The 23,229-nt window shown below is 46.7% G+C and overlaps 1 protein-coding gene across 1 annotated transcript in view; it reads right to left on the bottom strand.

Annotated features, from left to right (window-relative positions):
- The window catches only part of LOC121531542 (cystic fibrosis transmembrane conductance regulator-like), a 41,549-nt gene that overhangs the window by 1,350 nt on the left and 16,970 nt on the right, over positions 1–23,229 (bottom strand). Inside the window, exons 11-28 of the mRNA XM_041836795.1 lie at positions 20,663–20,839; positions 16,873–17,064; positions 13,962–14,056; positions 13,152–13,238; positions 12,176–12,728; positions 11,521–11,781; positions 11,134–11,262; positions 10,134–10,171; positions 9,574–9,860; positions 9,241–9,320; positions 8,987–9,137; positions 5,781–6,008; positions 5,151–5,251; positions 4,266–4,493; positions 3,140–3,295; positions 2,958–3,047; positions 2,000–2,172; positions 467–572 (exon numbers count right to left, since the gene is read on the bottom strand). Of these exons, the coding sequence (XP_041692729.1) occupies positions 467–572; positions 2,000–2,172; positions 2,958–3,047; positions 3,140–3,295; positions 4,266–4,493; positions 5,151–5,251; positions 5,781–6,008; positions 8,987–9,137; positions 9,241–9,320; positions 9,574–9,860; positions 10,134–10,171; positions 11,134–11,262; positions 11,521–11,781; positions 12,176–12,728; positions 13,152–13,238; positions 13,962–14,056; positions 16,873–17,064; positions 20,663–20,839 (3,132 nt within the window). The remainder of the gene's footprint in view (positions 1–466; positions 573–1,999; positions 2,173–2,957; positions 3,048–3,139; positions 3,296–4,265; positions 4,494–5,150; positions 5,252–5,780; positions 6,009–8,986; positions 9,138–9,240; positions 9,321–9,573; positions 9,861–10,133; positions 10,172–11,133; positions 11,263–11,520; positions 11,782–12,175; positions 12,729–13,151; positions 13,239–13,961; positions 14,057–16,872; positions 17,065–20,662; positions 20,840–23,229) is intronic.

Genomic DNA, 23,229 nt, shown 5'->3' on the forward strand with positions numbered 1-23,229 from the left:
CTAAAATGGAGGAAACATTTTTTTTAGCTGGTGGTTTGTGCTCTATTCTCACTTCCAACAGGGAAATACCAAGGGCTCTAGTCCAGTGTTTCCCAACCCTGGTCCTCCAGTACCCCCAACAGTATACAGTTTAGTTGTAGCCCTGGACAAACACACCTCATTCAACTCATTGAGTGCTTGATGATTAGTTGACAAGTTGATTCAGGTGTGCTTGTCCAGGGTTACAATAAAAATGTATACTGTTGGGGGTACGAGGACCAGGGTTGGGGAACACTGCTCTATTCAATCTGTATCGCTGAAGCGTGTGTGTAAAGGTCATTTCTTATTGAGCCGACATCTGCAGTGTTTACAGTGAATGCAGTATTTCCTAATAGAGCTCTAAATCATTTTAATGGAAGAGATGGGAGCTTAACAAAGGGGGAAACCTAATGCTTAAAGGGAGATAGGTGTGTGCGTGTGCACTAACCAGGAAGGACTGGCACTCCAGCAGTGGTTCCACTCTGTGTTCTGACAGTATGACTGTACAGTTGGAGAACGACTGTTTCAGCGTCTTCCTCAGGACCTGCAGCGTTCTGTGAACCAGAAACAAACCAAAACACAACCTTTAGACAACGTTCTTCAGTCAACCATACACAAACCAAAGTGGACTAAATTAACCAGAGAGTTTAACAATAGGCCTACATACACACATATATAAACACACACACATGCTGTCTCTCATTCTCCTTTTATGTACACACTCCTTCCCCAATGTGCACTTCCTGCTGAGATGACGCTGAAAGCAGCAGCTCTGAAGTAGACCGGTGTCATCAACCACCACTAATTCACTCATTACAGGCACCATTTAGCTTAAAGACGTGTGTCTTTACGTGTGGTAACACACGTACTGCACAAACACACACAGTCACAAAGACTTACAGTAAGTGCTGGAATTGTCACCACCTGCAGTGAGACTGTTAGGCTGTGTTTTCTACAGCCACCATAAGAACCCAGTCTGATTTTCTTTCTATAGCCAATCTTTTTTTCTGACTGTCCACACTCAGTTCTACATGTGATCCATATCAGATTTGCACATTCACACGGATGTAGCCTCAGAGGGGTGGTTGTCATTGTAATGACTGGTCCTGTGCAAAAAAAAAACACTTCAGAGCAAACAAATCTGTTTGAGCGTCCAGACAGAGGTCGCATATGGAAGATCAGGTTTGTATCAGGATTCAGATCCATGTACTGTATGGAGGCGGTATGAATCGGAAGTCAAAGGCTGTGTTTACACAGCCAGCCCAATTCTGATCTTTTGCCCAATTATTGTCAAAAGAGCTTACCTGATTGGCCAAAAACAATTAGTGGAAAGAAATCTGATTCCATGTGTTTTTTTTGGCTGATTACACATTAGTGAAAATATCAGATAGGTATCAGATATGCAAATAATTGGCAAAAGATCTGAATTGGGCTGCCTGTGTAAATGCAGCCTCATACATACACCAGAGGAGGCTGGTGAGGGGGAGACAGCTCATAATAATGAATGGAATGGAGTGAATGGAATGGTATCAAACACATGGAAACCATGTGTTTGATGTGTTGGAGACCATTCTATTCATTCCATTCCAGCCATTACTATGAGCCCGTCCTCCCCATTTAAAGTGCCACCAGCGGCACACACACTTATCTTCCATGTCCAACCCCACATCCACAAATCTCTCTCTCTCTCTCTCTCTCTCTCTCTCTCTCTCTCTCTCTCTCTCTCTCTCTCTCTCTCTCTCTCTCTCTCTCTCTCTCTCTCTCTCTCTCTCTCTCTCTCTCTCTCTCTCTCTCTCTCTCTCTCTCTCTCTCTCTCTCTCTCTCTCTCTCTCTCTCTCTCTCTCTCTCTCTCTCTCTCTCTCTCTCTCTCTCTCTCTCTCTCTCTCTCTCTCTCTCTCTCTCTCTCTCTCTCTCTCTCTCTCTCTCTCTCTCTCTCTCTCTCTCTCTCTCTCTCTCTCTCTCTCTCTCTCTCCTCTCTTACATGGGGTCGAGGTATGCGCTGGGTTCATCCAGTAGTAGTATGCGGGCCTTGCTGAGGATGGAGCGGGCCAGACACATGAGCTGCTTGTGTCCGTTACTCAGGACGTAACCCCCGTCCTCCAGCTGGAAGTCCAGCTTGTCTGGGAACTGCTCTATCACTGACTTCAGACCCACCTGGAGGACACATAGAACAGGAAACATGGAGGATCCCAATCAATCAATCAAATAAACAATTAAATGTACTGACTCATTGAATGATATGTGGTATGTGTGTATCCCCTGTTGATAAAAAACAACACTACAAGGGACCTCCATAAGCAGGGCAAAACAGGTGACATTGAGTCAGTCTGATGTGGATTTCAGGTTAGTACTATGCGTTTGAAAAGTTCTACCACCTTCATTGTAAGGAGCCAAAACAAATACAGTATGTGCATTCGGTGATCTATGACGCAATTTATAGGGGAGCAACATCACATAACCTATGGTCACAGAGTCAAGAGAAGCAGTCTTGCATGTGTCTCCTGTTTCTCGTCTGGCTGTGCTAGCTATGCAACTACCCCTATGGTGTGGCTATGGTGGCACCGTCACTGCCCTGCTGCACACACATGTACAACGCAACACCTTACCATCAGCATAGCGTGTCAGAATGAGGTCACTACAGTATGGTAGGAAAGGTGTCAGTGTGACTCTCTGCAGTGTACAGACAGACTGACGGACAGACAGAAAGGTGAGGACAGTGATAGAGAGTAGATAAGTAAAGAGATAGAGGGGAGCGGTTGGGGTTGGGGTTGAGGCTAGAGTTAGGGTTGAACCGGGATGTGGACATAAGGTTAGGGTTGTGGTTGAGACTAGAGTTAGGGTTGTGGTTGAGGGTTAGGGTTGAACTGGGATGTGGACATGAAGCTAGGGTTAGGGTTAGAACAGAGACCAGTGTGACTGATGTGAACGTTGGGTCTCACCTCCTCAGCCACCCGCCACAGTTCCTCGTCACTGTGGCGAGCATATGGATCCAGGTTCATACGAAATGTTCCAGTCAGGATGAAGACTTTCTGTCAAGCAAATCAGTTTAGAGCAAACATTCACCACAGCCAAATACCATTGAACTTCTGAGCACCAAGTCTAGTTGTGGGGTGGTATTTACCTGTGGCACCACGCCGAAGGCTTTCCTCCAGGTCTGTAGGGTGACAGAGTTCCAGGAGACCCCATCAATGGAGATCTCTCCATCTGTAGAGGCCAGCCGCAGGAGGGCAGAGAGCAGGGTGCTCTTCCCTGAGCCTGTCCTCCCCAACACACCCACCTACACACAAAGCAATGAACATCCACACAGTTAAAACACCCTCCTACAGTACCGACACACAGCAAAACACTATTCAGATTATGTCCCCAAAATGTAGATCAAAATGTAGAAACAGATCTTGAGCCGGCATTTTCACCATGATAAACCAACAATGTGGAATGAGAGACTACTGTAGAATTAGTATTGGGGAGTAGTGAACTACATGTAGTTCAACCAGTAATTTAACTTGCAGTAGCTTGGTGGTAGTTAAACTAAATTCAAATTTTGGTAGTGTTTTCAGTAGTTAATAGCTTTTTTTGCATAGCTAACTACTGGAAATACACACAACTTTAAGATATAAGATATGGGTGAAGTAGGCCAGAATTTCCTTTCTTTTTCAGCATCAGATCTGCCTAATTCTCACTTGAAACATAGTTGTTGTGTTTTTAAAGACTAGATGACACATTCTGTTTACATCTGACTCCAGATCTGTTCTTCCGATTGTTAGCCTATGAGGTTTCAGATATGTAACTTTAGTTAAGTCAACTATATTTTTCTTAAGGGTAGCTTTAGTGTTTCTTAATTTCTTTCAGTGAGAAGTAAATTGGTAACTTGGTAAATTATATTTTCAGAGTAGCTTCCACAACACCGTGTAGAACCACTCTCCCTCAGGCCAGAGCATCAGTGACAATTAGGCCATTAGCGGGAAGTTTTAGCTAATGGCTAGTGCGCTAGGCTAAAGTGCTAACACTAAGATAGTCTCCCTCAGGCCTCGTTACTAGGAGCTGTATCTCACCTAATTACCTCTCAAGACACACCACTGAGAGTCTGAGTCTCTCTAGCCTCCTAACAGACTGAGAGAGATTAATATACGGTATGCCCGCCTGAGAGCAGGACCGTCAGCCCTGCATCAGCCCCTCATCAGCCACACGCACGCACGCACGCACGCACGCACACAAACACACACTCCCCTCCACCCAATGTAACCTACACTCTGTCCTCCTTCCACAGTGAAGGAGAGGTTCTGCAGGACGGAGCGTCCGGCCTCTGTGTATTTGACGGTCAGTCCTTGGACGTCCATGTGGCCCTGGTTGGGCCAGCAGTCTTGGGCGTGGGGGTTGTCGATCACCAGGTCTGTTCCTTTACCACCACCACCGCTGGGTCTGGGCTCCTCTTGAGGCAGGTCGATGAACTTGAAGACCCGGTCTACCGATCGCATCTGGGGGAATAGGGGATGGAGAGATGAGAGAGGTAGGAGGGAGTTGTGTGTTGTGCACGTCATGAGAGAATAACTAACAATCTGTAACTAACAATCTGTGTGAATGTTTCTGTCGGGCCGGGGAACATGGAACGTGTGTGTGTGTTTGTGTAGGGTGGGGGAGTGAGTGAGTAAGGTGTAAGTGAGGTCAATGAATAAATAAGTAAATGTGTGTTACCTACTATCCTGCTATGTGTGACGGTATGTTTGAGTAGTGAGCTCCCTTGCCCTGGTTAATGAGTTCTATTCTCACGCAGTAGTATCAGTCGGTCTTGCAATAACACTGAATGTTTCTTCTCTCTCTGTGAACACTAGGAGAACTACATGTCCTGCACTGTGATTAGCAGAATCACTGAGCCTGAACGCAGCTCATTTCAACAACAACACATATGCACGCACACACACACACTGGAGAACTGAATATATTCTTACCTAACAATAAATAAATAGTATCCCGCACATGCAAAGTCAAGGATATTCACATTTCATTGAGCATGTGCTTGTGTTACTGATGACTGACCACTGGTAATGTAGTATGCAAATACAAGTCTATCTACCGTGATACTAGTGATGATTAATCAAAACTGTGTGTGTGTGTGTGTGTGTGTGTGTACATACCAGTCCGTCCACAGTGATGCTGGTGATGACAGCCCATTGGAACGTCCCAAGGATGAGCATGGCTAAGGCCACAATGATGCCAATGTCCCCAGGCTTGTCCTCTGTGGAATACACACATTATCAATGGGCAGTCAGCAGTCACACACACACACACTTGCACGCACACACACACACACACACACATTAGCATTACGCAGTCAGCAGTATCACAAACAAAGTATCACGCACGCATGCAGTCACACACTGGTAATAGCACACTTCATTGCAACCTGATGTTATCCACACACAAACACACAGATATTAATGAAAGTGAATGATCTGTCAAATTACCTCTAAATTCACTCCCAACATAAACACTGTGGTCCATTGAGACATGTTCTATGTCACAACACTACGGGTGCATGCAAACATACTGGCATTTCATTCAAACCCTTCAGTTTAGTACATCGCCCATAAGGAGGCAACAACTTATGCAGGTCTGATGTAAATATGTGTACATGCGATGCAATCTGCATCTCCTAACAATGTGCCAAACGTATTTGTAAGCTGTCAAAATGGTGTGTGTGTGTGCGTGCGTGCATCTGTCTGTCTGTCCGTCCGTCCGTCTATCTGTCTGTGTGTGTCACTCACGGTTGGTTCCCACGGCGATGAAGGCTGCGGCGGAGAAGAAGAAGACAAAGATGATGTCACAGCGGAAGAGGAACCATCGCAGCGTGGAGAGGTAGTGGAACCAGATGGCCGTGTGGGTGTTCAGGGCCTTGTGGAACAACGTCTCAAAGTAGGACTGACGACCAAATGCACGGATAGTCCACAGGCCCTTCAGAGAGATGATGAGGTGGGAGAAGATAGGGCTACGGGCTGGGAGGAGGGAGAAGGACAGAATGAGAAAGAGAGATATAAAGAGAGTGAGTAGAAGAAGAAAAAAAGAGATCAAAGGGGGAGAGAGATAAAGAGGGGAGGAAAGTAGAGAGATAAAGAGGGGAGGCAAGTAGAGAGATAAAGAGGGGAGGCAAGTAGAGAGATAAAGAGGGGAGGCAAGTAGAGAGATAAAGAGGGGAGGCAAGTAGAGAGATAAAGAGGGGAGGCAAGTAGAGAGATAAAGAGGGGAGGCAAGTAGAGAGATAAAGAGGGGAGGCAAGTAGAGAGATAAAGAAGGGAGAGAGGCAGGAAGGGCGGAGAGAAGAGAAACAGAAGCATTAGTCAATCACTCACAGGAGGTCCGACATAACATCTACGTACTTCTTGACCAAAATGCATGGTTGATGTGGACTTGTTGATGGAATTTCAATTTACTTCCGGGCCCCAACCCTGACTTACAGTACGCCACGTAAGCTAGAAAACATCAGTTTGCTGTTTCAGAGGGGCGTGTTTATGTGAGGAGTCACAAAGAGTCAGAAGTGTACTATGCTGCAACAGTCTATGTGCCGGGGGGCTAGGGTCAGTCTGTTATATCTGGTGTCCAGTGTGAATTTAAGTATGCTCCCTCTAATTCTCTCTCTCCCTCTCTCCCTCCCCTCCTGGAGGACCTGAGCCCTAGGACCATGCCTCAGGACTACCTGGCCTGATGACTCCTGGCTGTCCCCAGTCCACCTGGTCGTGCTGCTGCTCCAGTTTCAACTGCGGCTATGGAACCTTGACCTGATCACCGGAAGTGCTACCTTGTCCCGGACCAGCTGTTTTCAACTCGCCCTCTCACTCTCTCTCTCTCTCTCCCTCTCTCTCTACCGCACCTGCTGTCTCGACCTCTGAATGCTCGGCTATGAAAAGCCAACTGACATTTACTCCTGAGGTGCTAACCTGTTGTACCCTCTACAACCACTGTGATTATTATTTGACCCTGCTGGTCATCTATGAACATTTGAACATCTTGAGGAACAATATAGCCTTAATGGCCATGTTCTCTTATAATCTCCACCCGGCACAGCCAGAAGAGGACTGGCCACCCCTCAGAGCCTGGTTCCTCTCTAGGTTTCATCCTTGGTTCCTGCCTTTCTAGGGAGTTTTTCCTAGCCACCGTGCTTCTTCATCTGCATTGCTTGATGTTTGGGGTTTTAGGCTGGGTTTCTGTATAGCACTTTGTGACATCTGCTGATGTAAAAAGGGCTTTATAAATACATGTAATTGATTTGATTGATACAGTGTCACAACAATAAAGAGCATACAGAATTTGTTCAGACCACCTTGTATAAAACCAAGGCTCTTGTTATGAGATTAACCTTGATGTTTCTCATTTACAGATGTAGGAAATGCAGATGAGCTTCATGATTTACATAATTCACTGAAAACACTGCTGATCTAAAAAGGGCTTTATAAATAAATATGATTGATTTGATTGATACAGTGTCACAACAATAAAGAGCATACAGAGAGTCTGGGTGTGTTTTGTCTGTAGGGGACAGGGAGAGTGTCTGGGTGTGTTTTGTCCGTAGGGTACAGGGAGAGAGTCTGTGTGTGTTTTGTCCTGTTGAGGACAGTGAGAGAGTCTGTGTGTTTTGTCCTGTTGGGGACAGTGTGTGTGATTGTGTGTTTTGTCCAGGAAGGAACAAAGAATGTGTGTGTTTTGTTCAGTCGTGTGTGTTTTGGGAAAGGAAAGGGAAAGGGGGATATCTAGTCAGTTGTACAACTGAATGCATTCAACTGAAATGTGTCTTCCGCATTTAACCTCTGAATCAGAGAGGTGTGTGGTGCCTTAATCGACGTCTGCATCATCGGCGCCCGGGAAAATGTTGTTGTAGGGGGTTAACGGTGTGTTTTGTCTAGTTGTCTAGTTGGAGACAGGGAGAGAGTTTTGTTATTTTGGGGACAGTGAGTCTGTGTGTGTTCAGTGAGGGACAGTGAGAGAGCGATGCCAGGATGGAGCCAGAGGAAAAAAATATTCACTCCGACCCCTTCGTGCTCTCTATGGCTGCGGGAAGGCCTTGTTGTTGCCATCAGCGACACACTCGGAATGACAGGATCAGGAGGAGTAATGTCGGAATGTCCCAAGTCCCGGCATGGACACACACACACTTCTCTCTCATCCAACAAGGTGGGAATGTATGGAACAAGTAAGTTAGGGGGAATGTATGGAATGTTTTCAGAATGTTGGGAATTGTTGTGGTGAGGGAGAACTCAAGCAAGAGATCCATTACTTATCTTATCCACTATCCAGTCACGTCAGATCAGTTGTCAGTCCAAGGAGAGAAGAAAGGAAGTATCCAATTGTTAAAGGGCCACCACTTTCCATCTAACTAAAGGACCCGAGGACAGATATAGCCGTCCGCCAATCATTTATTTTAAGTAAACACTCAGGGTTGTAGGATTTCAAATCTCATTGGACGAGAGCTGACCTCGCACTCTAACAAGTCCCACTTCCCCTTCAGAGGCCCTCTCTCCTCTGCGCATCCTCTCCGGCCTCCACCCTCTCCTCCCTCCATTCTCTTCTCCCTTCACCCTGTTGTTGTCCATCAGGTAAATGTTTTACCCTTGGTGCTGTGCCACTTGCCACCCCTGGTCTGCTGGCAGCACTGCCTTCCCACTGACAGACACGATAGACCAGTGGTAGTCTCATAGTCTGCTGTCCGCTGCTATAACTTCCTACAGTCGCTTTTCTCTCCAAAAGGTGATATCTCTTCTCTCCATTCGCTCTTTCTAATCCTCCGCTCCTGTTGTCACTCTCCTTTCTTTTATAACCCTTACTTTGTTCGCCTCCTTGCACAGTACAATGTAACTTCTGGAATAGTTCCAAAAGTATAAACTCTGCACATCTTTCTTGCCAGTCAAGATAAATCAAGCACACCTCCAGTATTTGAAAGTGCCCCATCCCCAGCCCCATTCAATCCCCCTCCCAGTCTCACCCTCAGCCTCCAGTTGTTTGAGCTGCTGTCCCGTACGCAGAAAGTACTTCCTCAGAACCACGAATATGACGGCCAATGGGATCGCAGCAATGAAGATGTATGGCTGCATGATGGACACAGTAAATATGGCACCCAGCACGATCAGACTTAACTAGAGGGAGAGAATATGAAAAAGACAGAGATAGATAGAGATTGAGACTGGGAGAGACTCTCTTTCAGAAAGACTGAGACTGGCAGAGCAGCCAGTCACCTACCTGGATGAGGTCAAACAGTGCAAGAGGAAGCATGTCGTCAATGGTGGCCATGTCTTTAGTGAACCTGTTCATGATCCGACCTACAGGGCAGAAAAGCACACACATGGAATTGACTGCTGCTGAAAGATGGAGGAATTGACTGCCGCTGGTGGTCGCACTGACTAACTGAATGGCTGACTGACTGACTGATGTATAGGCTGTGAGATTGCATAGACAACTGACTGATAAGTTAGCCATCAAAGTGTTCAGATACCGGTAGATGCAAGTACAGTATGTATCTCTAGCTGATACATAATCCTTGGTTAAGCCAGGGGTTTCAGCAACGTAGCTCACCAGTCTTCATAGTGTTGAGTACGGCCATGGGGGCCCTGAGCACAGCGGTCAGCATCTGTTCATGCAACCTCTTGGACACGGTTAGTAAAGTGTGGACCAATGGTAGGCCTCTGAAGAACCCCAGCGCCAAAACACTCTCTGACGTCGCCACGTAGATGTAGATTATGTAATAGGCGCTGGTTGGCGTGACGATGACTGGCTTACAGATGGCGGGTGACGAGGCGTTGGCGTGTTGTTGATCTACGTAGTTAGGCGCCGACGGGTTGGCCTCCTCTGTCGAGATCTTACTGGGAGGGAGAGAAGAAAGCACAACAAACATTCGTATCTGAATGATGGTTTTTCCTACTCTAGGCCAGGTCCTGAGAGACCACAGTGGATGTTTTTTTTTTTACTGGTCTTTTGTTTGAGTACTGTACTTTGTATTGGGCTGTTTATATGTTATCTGGCTGATATTGGTGTCTTGTGGTGGATACTACTTGTTCACCATTGATTGTAGGCTGATCATCCTAGTGCCTTGTGATGAATATTACAGTACACGTAAAAAACAAACAACAACTTACTCTGTGATAAGAAATATCCCCAGGACAGAGCCAGCAACCTACAACACACAATAAACACAGTTAGACTGAGGGTGGCACCATGCATTGTAATTATATTGTCAATAGGCAATATAATTATGCAATTATGATCCAACAGGGACGCTGTAGTCTCGCGCTACCAGACGTCACTCTGTATTCTCGCTCAAGAATTCCAGAAAGGCTAGAGTTGAGGTTAGGATTCTTTAATACAGTGTTGTTATGGGTTAATATAGAATATATCCTGTATTACAGTATTGTTATCATTTAAGGCCAGGCACAACACTCTAATAGGGTACTTTTCTTCCCCTTAATCATATTACAACTTTTACCAGTTGAATGTGGACACAAATATAATACTTTTTAGTATTACAATTTTTCAGAAATGTTTTATTAAAATAAGCAAATTGTGTGATATCTCATTAAATATGCGCCTATCTGCATATCACGCAAATCCATTTTTCGGTACACTGGATCAAGTCAGTCTAAATATTTTGGTTTCATTTTGTTAAAACATTCCAGGACCGGACTTATATATAGCAGATTGTGGATAAATACTTTTTTCATCTTTCTATCTGTAAAATACAAAAAAAAGGTACGTAAAATGCATTTTTGTTGTAGAACATGTAAGAACGAACTTCATAGCCATTGAATATTGCTGTGCATTATAGTGAAATAATGCACACTCTAGAATGCCCTTCAAGCTAATCAGAAACGAGTATTCAACAATGGTGTGGTATAATATAATATATATATATATATATATATATATATATATATATATATAATATATATGCAGTATATACAGTATATAGTTCCGCTCCATTGCACATTATCCATTGTAAATTGTTTATTCATCCATACCATGCATAAAAGGTGATTCTGATTTCCTCTAATACAGTATTGTTATTGTTTAATATAGTATCACTACAGTATCTCCAAGACAGGGATTATCTAATGTTATCATTTAATACAGTTTCTTTACCTCTACAGCGAAGACGAGGAAGATGAAGATGAGGACGTAGACGAGGTTCCGGTTGGTGAAGATGTAACGCAGGTAGGTATTCCACGACGTCGTCTCAAACACGTTCTCACGCTCGTCTGCAAAGCATTGCTGCAAACAGACAAAGGATATATGTCAAATGAAATACTCAAACCTAGCTGTTCTTTGTGTTTTGTCTTCAAATGTTTCTATTCAAACGTTGTTTTGGAAAAGGTGGTTCAAACATTGGTGCACTTTCTATGATGTCCCCTGGGCTATTCCTTGACCCTAACCCTTACCCTAACCTCCATGTGCTCATAAAGACCAGCAGTTACAGAGGAAAACATCCAACCTGCCTTGAACCCAACCAGCTCCCTTCACTGAACCTACCTCCATGTCCTGCTCGTCCACATCCTCGCTGATGTCATAGATAATATCTTTGGACAGGCGTCGTGCGTAGATGTCCAGCTCAGAGGCCAGCTCGCACTGTGGCGTGATGGACAGCTTCTTCCTGAAGGACGTCTGAAGCTGCTCCCTCCTGCCCTGCCCCTGGGCGTTGGTGATGAACTGCAGCACAGACTGGCGGCGCTGCCCGCTCAGGTGCTGCAGGCCGTGGTGGTACAGGTTCCCCCGCGGCAGCGACTCTTCAACCTATAATATATAATAATATAATATATGCCATTTAGCAGATGCTTATTAGCAGACGCACCTCATTTAGCAGATGCACCTGCAATCAAATCAATGGATTTGTCATATGCACAGGATACAGCATAGTACTGTGCACAGTGCAATGAAATGCTTACTAAAATACAAGCTCTCCTCTCAAACAGCTATAAAAATATCCAATGAACAATAAGTAGAAAAACAGCACAATAAGAATACTTTGAGCCGGTTTCCCAGACACAGATCAAGCCTAGTCCCGGACTAAAAAGTATTCCCAATGGAGATTCTCCATTGAAAGCATTTGTTTGTCCAGGACTAGGCTTAATCTGTGTGCGGGAAGCCTCCCCTCAGTCAATGAAAATAAGTAGAGAAGCAGCCTCACCTGATCGTCCTCGGGCACCACTGAGAACTTCCTCTCTGACAGCTCCCGCACGGCATCCTCGATAGTGGTGGACCCGGGTGGAGGAGCCTGGACTTTCTGGGGCCCCGTACCGATGAAGGAGAATTTACGGGCCGGCGCTAACGGATTCAGGATAATTGACTGTTTACGTTTTTCTGCTGCTGTGAGACCGTCACCCCCGGCGATGGTGATGGCTTGAGGGCCATTGTTGGTACAGGTGATCGGTGGCGGGGGCTGGCGGAAGGACTGGTGGATGGGTTCGGGGCCACGGAAGATGGCAGATTCATCGATGGAGACGCGTCGGAGGGTCTCGGTGAGGATGGAGCTTCGGCGTTCGGCGTTGATGTTGTCGTAAGCCTCCAGGCCCAGGAGCAGGGAGCTGAAGTCTGGTCTCTTGGCCTGCAGCTCGGAGAAGGAACCGTAGAAGTAACACACTCCGTTGTGAAGCAGAAGGATCTTGTCCGCTCTCTTCAGGTGCTCCAGCTTACTAGTGACCACGATACGAGTCTTGGAGGACATCAGTTTACACAGACACCTGGCAGGAGAAAATACATGTATCCTTTGTTTAGTTTGATCAAACTTTACTTTAGGCCTTTGAAAAATAAATAGAAAGAGATTATATGTTTCACATTTTTGTTCAATCATGTGCTTGCCCTCATTTCTGGGTGGGAAGACGCTGATAACACAAACGTCAGAAATTAGATCAAAGATCATGAATGTCAGAGAGAAAGTTACATTTCCATGAAAAGCCCTTTGATCGACCAAAAGACTTCTGGGAACACTTCACCACCTAACTCAAGTTCTCACTATGTCAAACACAACAAGAAAGATACAACCTTGACCTTAACCTTCTCTCCTCTCCTTAACCATTCACCCAGCCCATTCCACCCAGCCCAACCCTCCCCCATCCGCAAGGCCCGGCCAATATGAAAGCTTCAGTGTTGAGCCACAGACAGACCTCTCAAAGATCTCTTTCTCAGTCACAATGTCCAGGTGGGTAAAAGGTGAATCCAATAGGTAGAGGTCGGCGTCTTTATACACAGCTCTGTAATAGCACACACAAATACACAGAGAAACACACACATGCACGCACACACACAAACGGATAAATGGAAGTAAGTAATAAATCAAATAGGCTTTTAAATGAGGAAGTTAAGTCCCTGTGGGATTCAATTCAGTTTAAGTGATACATTTACTATGACAATATAGCGAAACCGACAATGATGCCCTTTGTTAAGTGGGAGCAAATGGACACCCAGTACAATAAAACCAATAAATAATGAATATGTCGGAATGTTGGAATATACATCAAGATTTAATGTGTACTAATAAAGTTAGTTTGAGTCTGCAGAAGTACCAGAAATAAAACACATGAAATCATAGAACACGACAGTTGCAAGAGCTGAACTAACTCAAATATATTGATTCTGTAGTAATCATCTTTTTCATAGGGCATTATGACCAATCAGGATGCACTATTCATGCATACACTGTCCCATAACAGCAGTCTCGTGGGCAAAACAACACAAGATGCATTCTTCCTTCAAGAGTATCATGTCACATTCCATTGACATTTACATTTTAGAAGGTAAGTATAGGAACACATTTAACAAGCCATAACACGAGTAATGACTTCAAAAAAATAAACCACAGTGCTCTGGCAAGTAGGTCACATATCTTCGGTGTTGAATGAGTGTTGCCACAGGTCATACGGGCCGGCGCAAACGGAGAGACAGGTGTGTTTGTGTGTGTGTGTACAGGTACGTACCTGGCCAGGCCTATCCTCGCCCTCTGACCTCCACTAAGGGTCACCCCTCCCTCCATAAGGGGCGTCATGTCTTTCTCCGGCAGCAGGGCCAGATCCTGAGGGGAGAGCAGGGGAGGTTTTGATTCATGTTTGAAACATAGACACACACCCACACACAAATACATGAAAGGTAGGGGAGCAGCACTACTAAATGTGTCAGGGAAAACAAAGAGAAAAGTTCAGTGTTAGTAGACATAACAGACTGAAATGGCAACTGCAAAAATAAAAACAAATGGTTTGTTTACATCTATTACTCCTGAAAGAAGGTTGATAAGAAACTGGGCACAGACTCAGTTCAACGTCCCCTAGTTTTTCTGTCAAGTATTTAAATGTGAAATAAAATAATCTGAGGCCTGGTAAAAAAATGGTCTAAAGTACTGTAGGTGACAGTAACACAACTGAGTTTTGCAAATCCAATTCCTTTTTCATATTGGTATACAGCTACAAAGCAATCAAATCACATGTATATATTCTTATTTTTTTAGCAGACGCTCTTATCCAGAGCGACTTACAGTTAGTGAGTGCATACATTATTTTAATTTTTTTCATATTGGTCCCCCGTGGGAAACGAACCCAAAACCATGGCGTTGCAAACGCCATGCTCTACCAACTGAGCTACACGGGACTATATACTTAAAACAATTTTTTAAAAATGTATTTACGGCAGAAAGGTTGGATTTCAAAAGTCTAATTCCACCACATCAAACATACCTAAAAAGACACACTGAAACATGAAAGGAGTATGAAAAACATCACAAATGCCCACTAAAAAACTACTTATCATTTAGAAAATAGCCTATGTGGTCAGAAACATGCACTCTACTGTCAAAATGTACTGCAAAGTTTTTTTGATAAAACATAGTTTTTGAGACTTGTGGTCGTGACTGAGTCACAACGTAAAAGGTTGGGTTTGTTTCAATCCTGCCCACATGCCGTCAGCACACAAGTAATCAACAATTTGGAGTGCAGCTGCACGCGACCCGATCATAATGCCTGTGGTAAATTTGGATTGACTATGGGGCTAGTTAGGGACCATCGGTAAATAACACAATGTACATGGGACACAATGTTAAAATTTCAATAACTCCAAATTTCAATGACTTAAAAACCTCAAACAAACTATAAATTGTAGAAATTCATATACAAATATTGAAAACATTTAAGGAGAAAACCAAAAGTTGTGAACATGAAAATATTGTCTCATTTACATTGTGTAATAAATTATTCATGGACCCTAACTAGCCCCGGAGATAGGCTATCCAAAGTCAAACCAGGGTCGCACACCAGCCGGCTGAAGCTAATTGGCTAAATAATTTGGCTAACTCAAACACAAACGTCTGAAACACGTAAACCAACATGTGAAAGAATGAATTTAGTCATACATAAATCCTCCTACCTTCCGCTATCCAAAAGGAAGGCATTGGGAATTAAGTTAAGAGGTTGTTTAACAGGTCGTAAAACACAGCAAGTGGAGAAAAGGCACATTGTGTGTCTCACACTGAAAAAAGTCACTGTGTGGCTAGCGCTACAAGCTAACTATTCTCTCACCGTAAGACTTGGTTTTGGGTGCCGAGATTACAAGCTAACGAACTGTTAACATGTAAAATGATTGGGGTTTACAAGAAACAGCCCACCCATGATAATTATCTGGTCCTAGGAGAGGCAAAAAGGGACTGGAGCATGATCACAAGCCCACTAAACACAGTCTGATTCGTCAGATGTCTCTCACAGGTGTCTCTTTTTTCTCTCCGTCTCAGACCACGTATTCCAGATTGCTTTTGTCATATTCTCTTTGAGAGGTGGAATATTCATGACTCCTCTGAAGTCACTCAGTTGTTGAGAGTTTGGAAAAAGGTAAACATTACACAGTTACATAAGAGTGAAAGGTCAGGTCAAAAGGTGCTCATTGTGAGGTGTCAAAGGGTTAAAATAGGTGCATACAGTAGTGTTTGCTTCAAAACAAGCAATAACACACGTAGGCCTATCACCTATAGTTGCAATGGCATATCAAAGGAGCTGTTCCATAATGCCTTTTGTAACAGTCTTTTTCAATGTAGCTGTTTAGTTAGCACTTATTGGGGGGTGGGCTGGCACAGATTTCAAACAGTGCCTCAAGAGGCCTCAGGTAACACACCATCCAAATGATCTGTGCCAAATAATCAATACCACAGGGCATGAGCGGTGCCAGTGTGCCACTAATCATTTTCACGCCTTCTCAGTGGTCTAAATGTAAAACCAATAAATGCTACTGTATAGAGTTTTCTGGTCAGGTCACGTAGTCAGGAAAAACTGACCCTAAGTATATAGAGATACACAGAAACACAGATTGACAATGAATGCTCTAGTCTTGTCTAGTCTACATCAATGCTTGTGACTGAGCAAGCTGATATTCCGTCCCAATGATATAATGTGGGGTGTCCATGGCAACGGGAGTGTCAGGGACAGTAATCCAGTGACACGGCCCCCCTGCTGAGGCAGCGGGGCTCCACACAGGGACGGAAGGGTGTGTGTATGTGTAAACTGGTAAAATATAACATCTCAACTCCTCACAAAGGCTACTGGGTAGACAGCCAGGTAGAACATATGAGTCAAGGGAGGAGAAGAGAATGGGGTTAGGAATGAGAGATTAGCAAGAGAACAGGGGGAGATAGAGAGAGTAGAAGAAAAAACATCAGGTAAAAAGAGGGGAGAAAATTTGAAAAAATTCACATGGACGGTCGGAAATAAAGCAAAGACAAAGGAATGCAAAATAAGTAAAGAAACATCCGACACAACTACATCAAATACCATACCTGAGACCAAAATAATTCTAACCAAGCTAACAGACAACACACAATATAAAAGAGCGACAACATATTTCACTCCACCGTACCTCCTCCAGCTGACAGGCCTTAATGACAGAGGTGTAGCGGAATTTGTCGTAGGTCAGGCCAAACAGGATGTTGTCACGAATGGTTCCAGGCATGATCCAGGCAGTCTGGGGGGAGAAGGAGATCCGCCCACTGTGTCTGATCTTCCCCTCCGATGGGACCAGCTCCCCCAGGATCATCATCAGCAGGGAACTCTGGGGGGGCGTTGAGCACAATAAATGTGAGGGGGTAAAATCGTGTGTGCAGGAGTTCTTTTTTTTTCTTCTACAATGTTGATTTTTGGGGGAGTAATTCCCAGCACCACAAAGGAGATAAGCTTGGTAGTGTGTGTTAATCCTGTTATAAAGGGAAGAAATGTCAGAACACCTCTGAACACTATGGAGTACAAATATGCAGAGAGGGAAGAGATACAGTATATGTGCATCCTTAATCTACAGTAAGAGTGTGCAAAGCTGCCATCAAGGCAAATGGTGGCTATTTGAAGGATCTCAAATATAAAATGTATTTTGATTTGTTTAACACTTTTTTGGTTACTACATGATTCCATATGTGTTATTTCATAGTTCTGATGTCTTCACTATTGTTCTACAATGTAGAAAATAGTAAAAATAAAGAAAAACCCTGGAATGAGTAGGTGTGTCCAAACTTTTGACTGGTAGTGTATGTACAAAATTATGCCCTGGAGAGAGAGGAATAATAATGTATTCTATTATATGCTATTCCCTTCAGCTCACCAGGGAAGGGGTGGCGTGTAACTGTTTGAATGTAGAGAGGCAGACACTCATCTCCAAACCTCGGACTGACTGCACTTTATACCACCAGTAGAGGTGAAATTGAGGCATTGACACAAAGTGAGATATTGATAATATTAAGTCCCTCACTTTGTCTCAATATGTAATATATCTCAATCACAGGAGGTTAGTGGCACCTTAATTGGGGAGGCTGGAGCGGAATCAGTGGAATGGTATCCAATACATCAAAAAAATGGTTTCCATGTGTTTGATGCCTTTCCGTTTGATGCCTTTCCATTTGCTCCGTTCCAGCCATTATTATGAGCCGTCCTCCCCTCAGCAGCCTCCACTGATCTCAATATACAGGAGGCTGCTGAGGGGAGGACGGCTCATAATAATGCCCGGAAAGGAGAATCATGTGTTTGATGTACACTATATATACAGAAGTATGTGGACACCCCTTCAAATTAGTGGATTCAGCTATTCCAGCCACACCTGTTGCTGACAGGTGTATAAAATCGAGCACACAGCCATGCAATCTCCATAGACAAACATTGGCAGTAGAATGGCCTTACTGAAGAGCTCAGTGACTTTCAACGTGGCACCGTCATAGGATGCCACCTTTCCAACAACTCAGTTCATAAAATTTCTGCCCTGCTAGAGCTGCCCCGGTCAAATAAAAGGGCTGTTATTGTGAAGTGGAAACGTCTAGGAGCAACAACGGCTCAATCACGAAGTGGTAGGCCACACAAGCTCACAGAATGGGACCGCTGTGTGCTGAAGCGCATAGCGAGTAAAAATCGTCTGTCCTCGGTTGCAACACCCACTACCGAGTCCAAACCTGCCTCTGGAAGCACAAGAACTGTTCGTCGGGAGCGTCATGAAATAGGTTTCCATGGTCGAGCAGCCACACACAAGCCTAAGATCACCATGCGCAATGCCAAGCGTCTGCTAAGCTCGCCTCCATTGGACTCTGGAGCAGTGGAAATGCATTCTCTGTAGTGATGAATCCCGCTTCACCATCTGGCAGTCCAACGGACAAACCTGGGTTTGGTGGATGCCAGGAGAACGCTACCTGCCCGAATGCATAGTGCCAACTGTAAAGTTTGGTGGAGGAGGAATAATAGTCTGTGGCTGTTTTTTATGGTTCGGAGTAGGCCCCATAGTTCAAGTGAAGGGAAATCTTAACGCTACAGTGTGCTTCCAACTTTGTGGCAACAGTGCTTCCATATATGTGCAACAGTTTGGGGAAGGCCCTTTCATGTTTCAGCATGACAATGTCCCCATGCACAAAGCGAGGTCCATACAGAAATGGTTTGTCGAGATTGGTGTGGATGAACTTGAATGCACAGAGCCCTGACCTCAACCCCATCTAACACTTTTGGGATGAATTGGAACGCCGACTGCGAGCCAGGCCTAATCGCCCAACGTCAGTGCCTGACCTCACTAATGCTCTTGTGGCTGAATGGAAGTACTCTGCTCTCATCCTTCTAGACCTATCTGCTGCCTTTGATACTGTGAACCATCAGATCCTCCTCTCCACCCTCTCCGAGTTGGGCATCTCCGGCGCGACTCACTCTTGGATTGCGTCCTACCTCACAGGTCGCTCCTAACAGGTGGGGTGGCGAGAATCTGTAACCGCACCACGTGCTCTCACTACTGGTGTCCCCCAGGGCTCAGTTCTAGGCCCTCTCCTATTCTCTCTATACACCAAGTCATTTGGCTCTGTCATATCCTCACATGGTCTCTCCTATCATTGCTACGCAGACGACACACAATTAATCTTCTCCTTTCCCCCTTCTGATAACCAGGTGGCGAATCGCATCTCTGCATGTCTGGCAGACATATCAGTGTGGATGACGGATCACCACCTCAAGCTGAACCTCGGCAAGACGGAGCTGCTCTTCCTCCCGGGGAAGGACTGCCCGCTCCATGATCTCGCCATCACGGTTGACAACTCCGTTGTGTCCTCCCCCCAGAGTGCAAAGAACCTTGGTGTGACCCTGGACAACACCCTGTCGTTCTCCGCTAACATCAAAGCGGTGACCCGATCCTGTAGGTTCATGCTCTACAACATTCACAGAGTATGACCCTACCTTACACAGGAAGCGGCACAGGTCCTAATCCAGGCACTTGTCATCTCCCGTCTGGACTACTGCAACTCACTGTTGGCTGGGCTCCCTGCCTGTGCCATTAAACCCCTACAACTCATCCAGAACGCTGCAGACCGTCTGGTGTTCAACCTTCCCAAGTTCTCTCAATTCACCCCGCTCCTCCGCACACTCCACTGGCTTCCAGTTGAAGCCTGCATCTGCTACAAGACCATGGTGCTTGCCTACAGAGCTGTGAGAGGAACGGCACCTCCGTACCTTCAGGCTCTGATCAGTCCCTACACCCAAACGAGGGCATTGCGTTCATCCACCTCTGGCCTGCTGGCCCCCCTACCTCTGCGGAAGCACAGTCCCCGCTCAGCCCAGTCAAAACTGGTGCCACCAACCTCCTGTGTCTCAATAATATTATTAAGACACAATATGACCCATTGAGACATGAGGAGCCCACACCCCACACTCCGTCCACCCCAGTGATTGTTCCCAGACAGTGAGTGGTCCAATACCTTTCCTGAGCCTGTGGATCCTTAGTAAAGTGAGACATATTGAAAAACATTATGACATTGCGAGATATGAGAATCACACTTCAGCTACATTACATCAAAGTGCACACTCTGTTGTGACGTTCTACCTGCTACACAGAAACCAACCCAAATCAACTTTTTTATCATTTTATCATTGAACCTCTGCGATTCTTGAGCTTGGACACTGCCATTAGACGCGACGCAACTCAAGCAGTATAGCACCTTTCATCAATTTAAAAGGAAGCATTCCCTCAATGGCAAAGCCGGACGCCCGGTGGCTGTAGTGTAGCAGGGCCGTTACAGGGACTGCAGTTGGCACATTTACAGAAATGTTGATTCATGTACATTGTTCCTGTCTAATCAAATAAACAAAGGCCCAGACCTCGTCCGTCCACCCCAGTGTTCCCAGACAGTGAGTGGTAGCGGTACCTTTCCAGAGCCGGTGGATCCAGCCACGGCCAGCATCTTGCCCTTCTCTAGGTACAGGCTGATGTTCTTGAGGACGGGTGTGACATACAGGTTAGTGAAGAACAGCCCTGCGTCACCGTTAGGGTGGCCGTTAGCCTTGTTCTCCTTCTTGATCTTCTCAAAGAGCTCCCCGATACCCTGGAGAGGGGGAAGAGAGTAGGGTGCGAAAGAGAGAAAGGGGGAGTGAGAGAGAGGGTGAGAAAGAGCTTTATATTACATTGAATTTTCTCTCATACAATATGACTAGACCAGCTTGTCTGAAAGAGTGAGCTCACGTGCGCACAGCTCTGGTTGTATTAGGAATACTAATTGGGCATAAAGGGGAAAACAGATTGGTGAGAAAATGCTATGATGAAGGCTTTATGCTGAAATGCGTCAGCTATCCGGCCGAGAAATTCTTTGAAGTTTCTGGGAATCACTGAGAAATAGGAGAAGCTTGAGTGAAAAAGTTTGGGAACCCCTGCTGTAGGAGAGAAAAGGGTAACCTCTGTTGAGTCACTGGTTGGTTTGTTTAATCATTCACCTGGGTGACGTTTTATGGGGTAGTGCTTTTCCCAGCATAGAGATGTGTTGGGTTTGGTATAGTTTAACACCATCTATGTCACGATCGTCTAAGGAGGGAGAGGACCAAGGCGCAGCGTTGAAAGCAAACATATTTATTTTATCAAGATCACACGATCAAAACAACGAAACGTGACGTCCTTGGTTACAAAAACAAACCAACACGGAACAAAAACCCACAAACACAAGGTGAAGACACACAGTTTAAATATGGCTCCCAATCAGAGATAACGAGCCGACAGCTGACACTCGTTACCTCCGATTGGGAGTCACTCAATACAAACATAGACATCGACAACCTAGACACCCAACATAGAACATGAACACATAGAATGCACACACCCTGGCTCAACATAATGAGTCCCAGAACCAGGGTGTGACAGTACCCCCCCCTAAAGGCGCGGACTGCGACCGCGCCTCAAAAACCCCAAACAGGGGAGGGCTGGGCGGGCATACCTCCTCGGTGGCGGTTCTGGCTCCGGCCTTGACCACCACCCTACAATACACCTCCCAATGCGCCCCTGGTCCAGTCTGTCGACTCGCACCCCTGGCCTGGTGCGTGGAGGAGGAACGGGCCTTACCAGGCTGACGACACGCGCCCCTGGCTTGGTGCGTGGAACAGGAATGGACCGGAATGGGCTGGCGACGCGCACCACAGACCTGGTGCGGAGAGCAGGAACGAGCCGGACAGGGCTGACGACGCACCCCGTAGGCTTGGTGCGTGGAGGAGGAACGGGCCTTACCAGGCTGACTTCTCGCACCCCTGGCTTAGTGCGAGTGGCAGGAACAGGCCGGACCGGGCTGGCGACGCGCACCGTAGGTTTGGTGCGAGTGGCAGGAACAGGCCGGGTCGGGCTGGCGACGCGCACCGTAGGTTTGGTGCGAGTGGCAGGAACAGGCCGGGTCGGGCTGGCGACGCACACCGTAGACTTGGTGCGGGTGGCAGGAACAGGCCGGACCGGGCTGGCGACGCGCACCGTAGGTTTGGTGCGAGTGGCAGGAACAGGCCGGGTCGGGCTGGCGACGCGCACCGTAGACTTGGTGCGGGTGGCAGGAACAGGCCGGACCGGGCTGGCGACGCGCACCGTGGTTTGGTGTGAGTGGCAGGAACAGGCCGGGTCGGGCTGGCGACGCGCACCGTAGACTTGGTGCGGGTGGCAGGAACAGGCCGGACCGGGGTGGCGACGCGCACCGTAGGTTTAGTGCGTGGAGCAGGAACAGGCCGGGCTGGGCTGGCGACGCACACCGTAGGTTCTGTGCGTGGAGCAGGAACAGGCCGGGCTGGGCTGGCGACGCACACCGTAGGCTTGATGCGAGAAGCAGGAACAGGCCGGGCTGGGCTGGCGACGTACACCGTAGGCTTAGTACGTGGAGCAGGAACCGGCCGGGCTGGACTGGCGACGCACACCGTGGGCTTGATGCGAGAAGCAGGAACAGGCCGGGCTGGGCTGGCGACGCACACCCCTGGCTTGATGCGTGGAGGAGGAACGGGCCGGACCGGGCTGACGAAGCGCACCCCTGACTTGGTGCGGGGAGCAGGACTGAGCCGGACCGGGCTGACGACGCGCACCACTGACCTGGTGCGGGGAGCTTGGATGGGCCGGACTGGGCTGGCGGCGCACCACAGACTTGGTGCGGAGAGCAGGAACGGGCCGGACAGGGCTGGACGAAACGCACCATAGACTTGGTGCGGAGAGCAGGCACGGGCCGGACAGGGCTGGCGACGCGCACCACTGACCTGGTGCGGGGAGCTTGGATGGGCCGGACTGGGCTGGCGACGCGCACCACAGACCTAGTGCGGAGAGCAGGAACGGGCCGGACAGGGCTGACGAAACGCACCATAGACTTGGTGCGGAGAGCAGGCACCGGGCCTGACAGGGCTGGCGACGCGCACCACAGACTTGGCGCGGAGAGCAGGAACGGGCCGGACAGGGCTGACGACGCACACCACTGGCTTGGTGCGGGGA

The sequence above is a fragment of the Coregonus clupeaformis genome, chromosome 19 (genome assembly GCF_020615455.1).
Source record: "Coregonus clupeaformis isolate EN_2021a chromosome 19, ASM2061545v1, whole genome shotgun sequence".
NCBI lineage: Eukaryota > Metazoa > Chordata > Actinopteri > Salmoniformes > Salmonidae > Coregonus > Coregonus clupeaformis.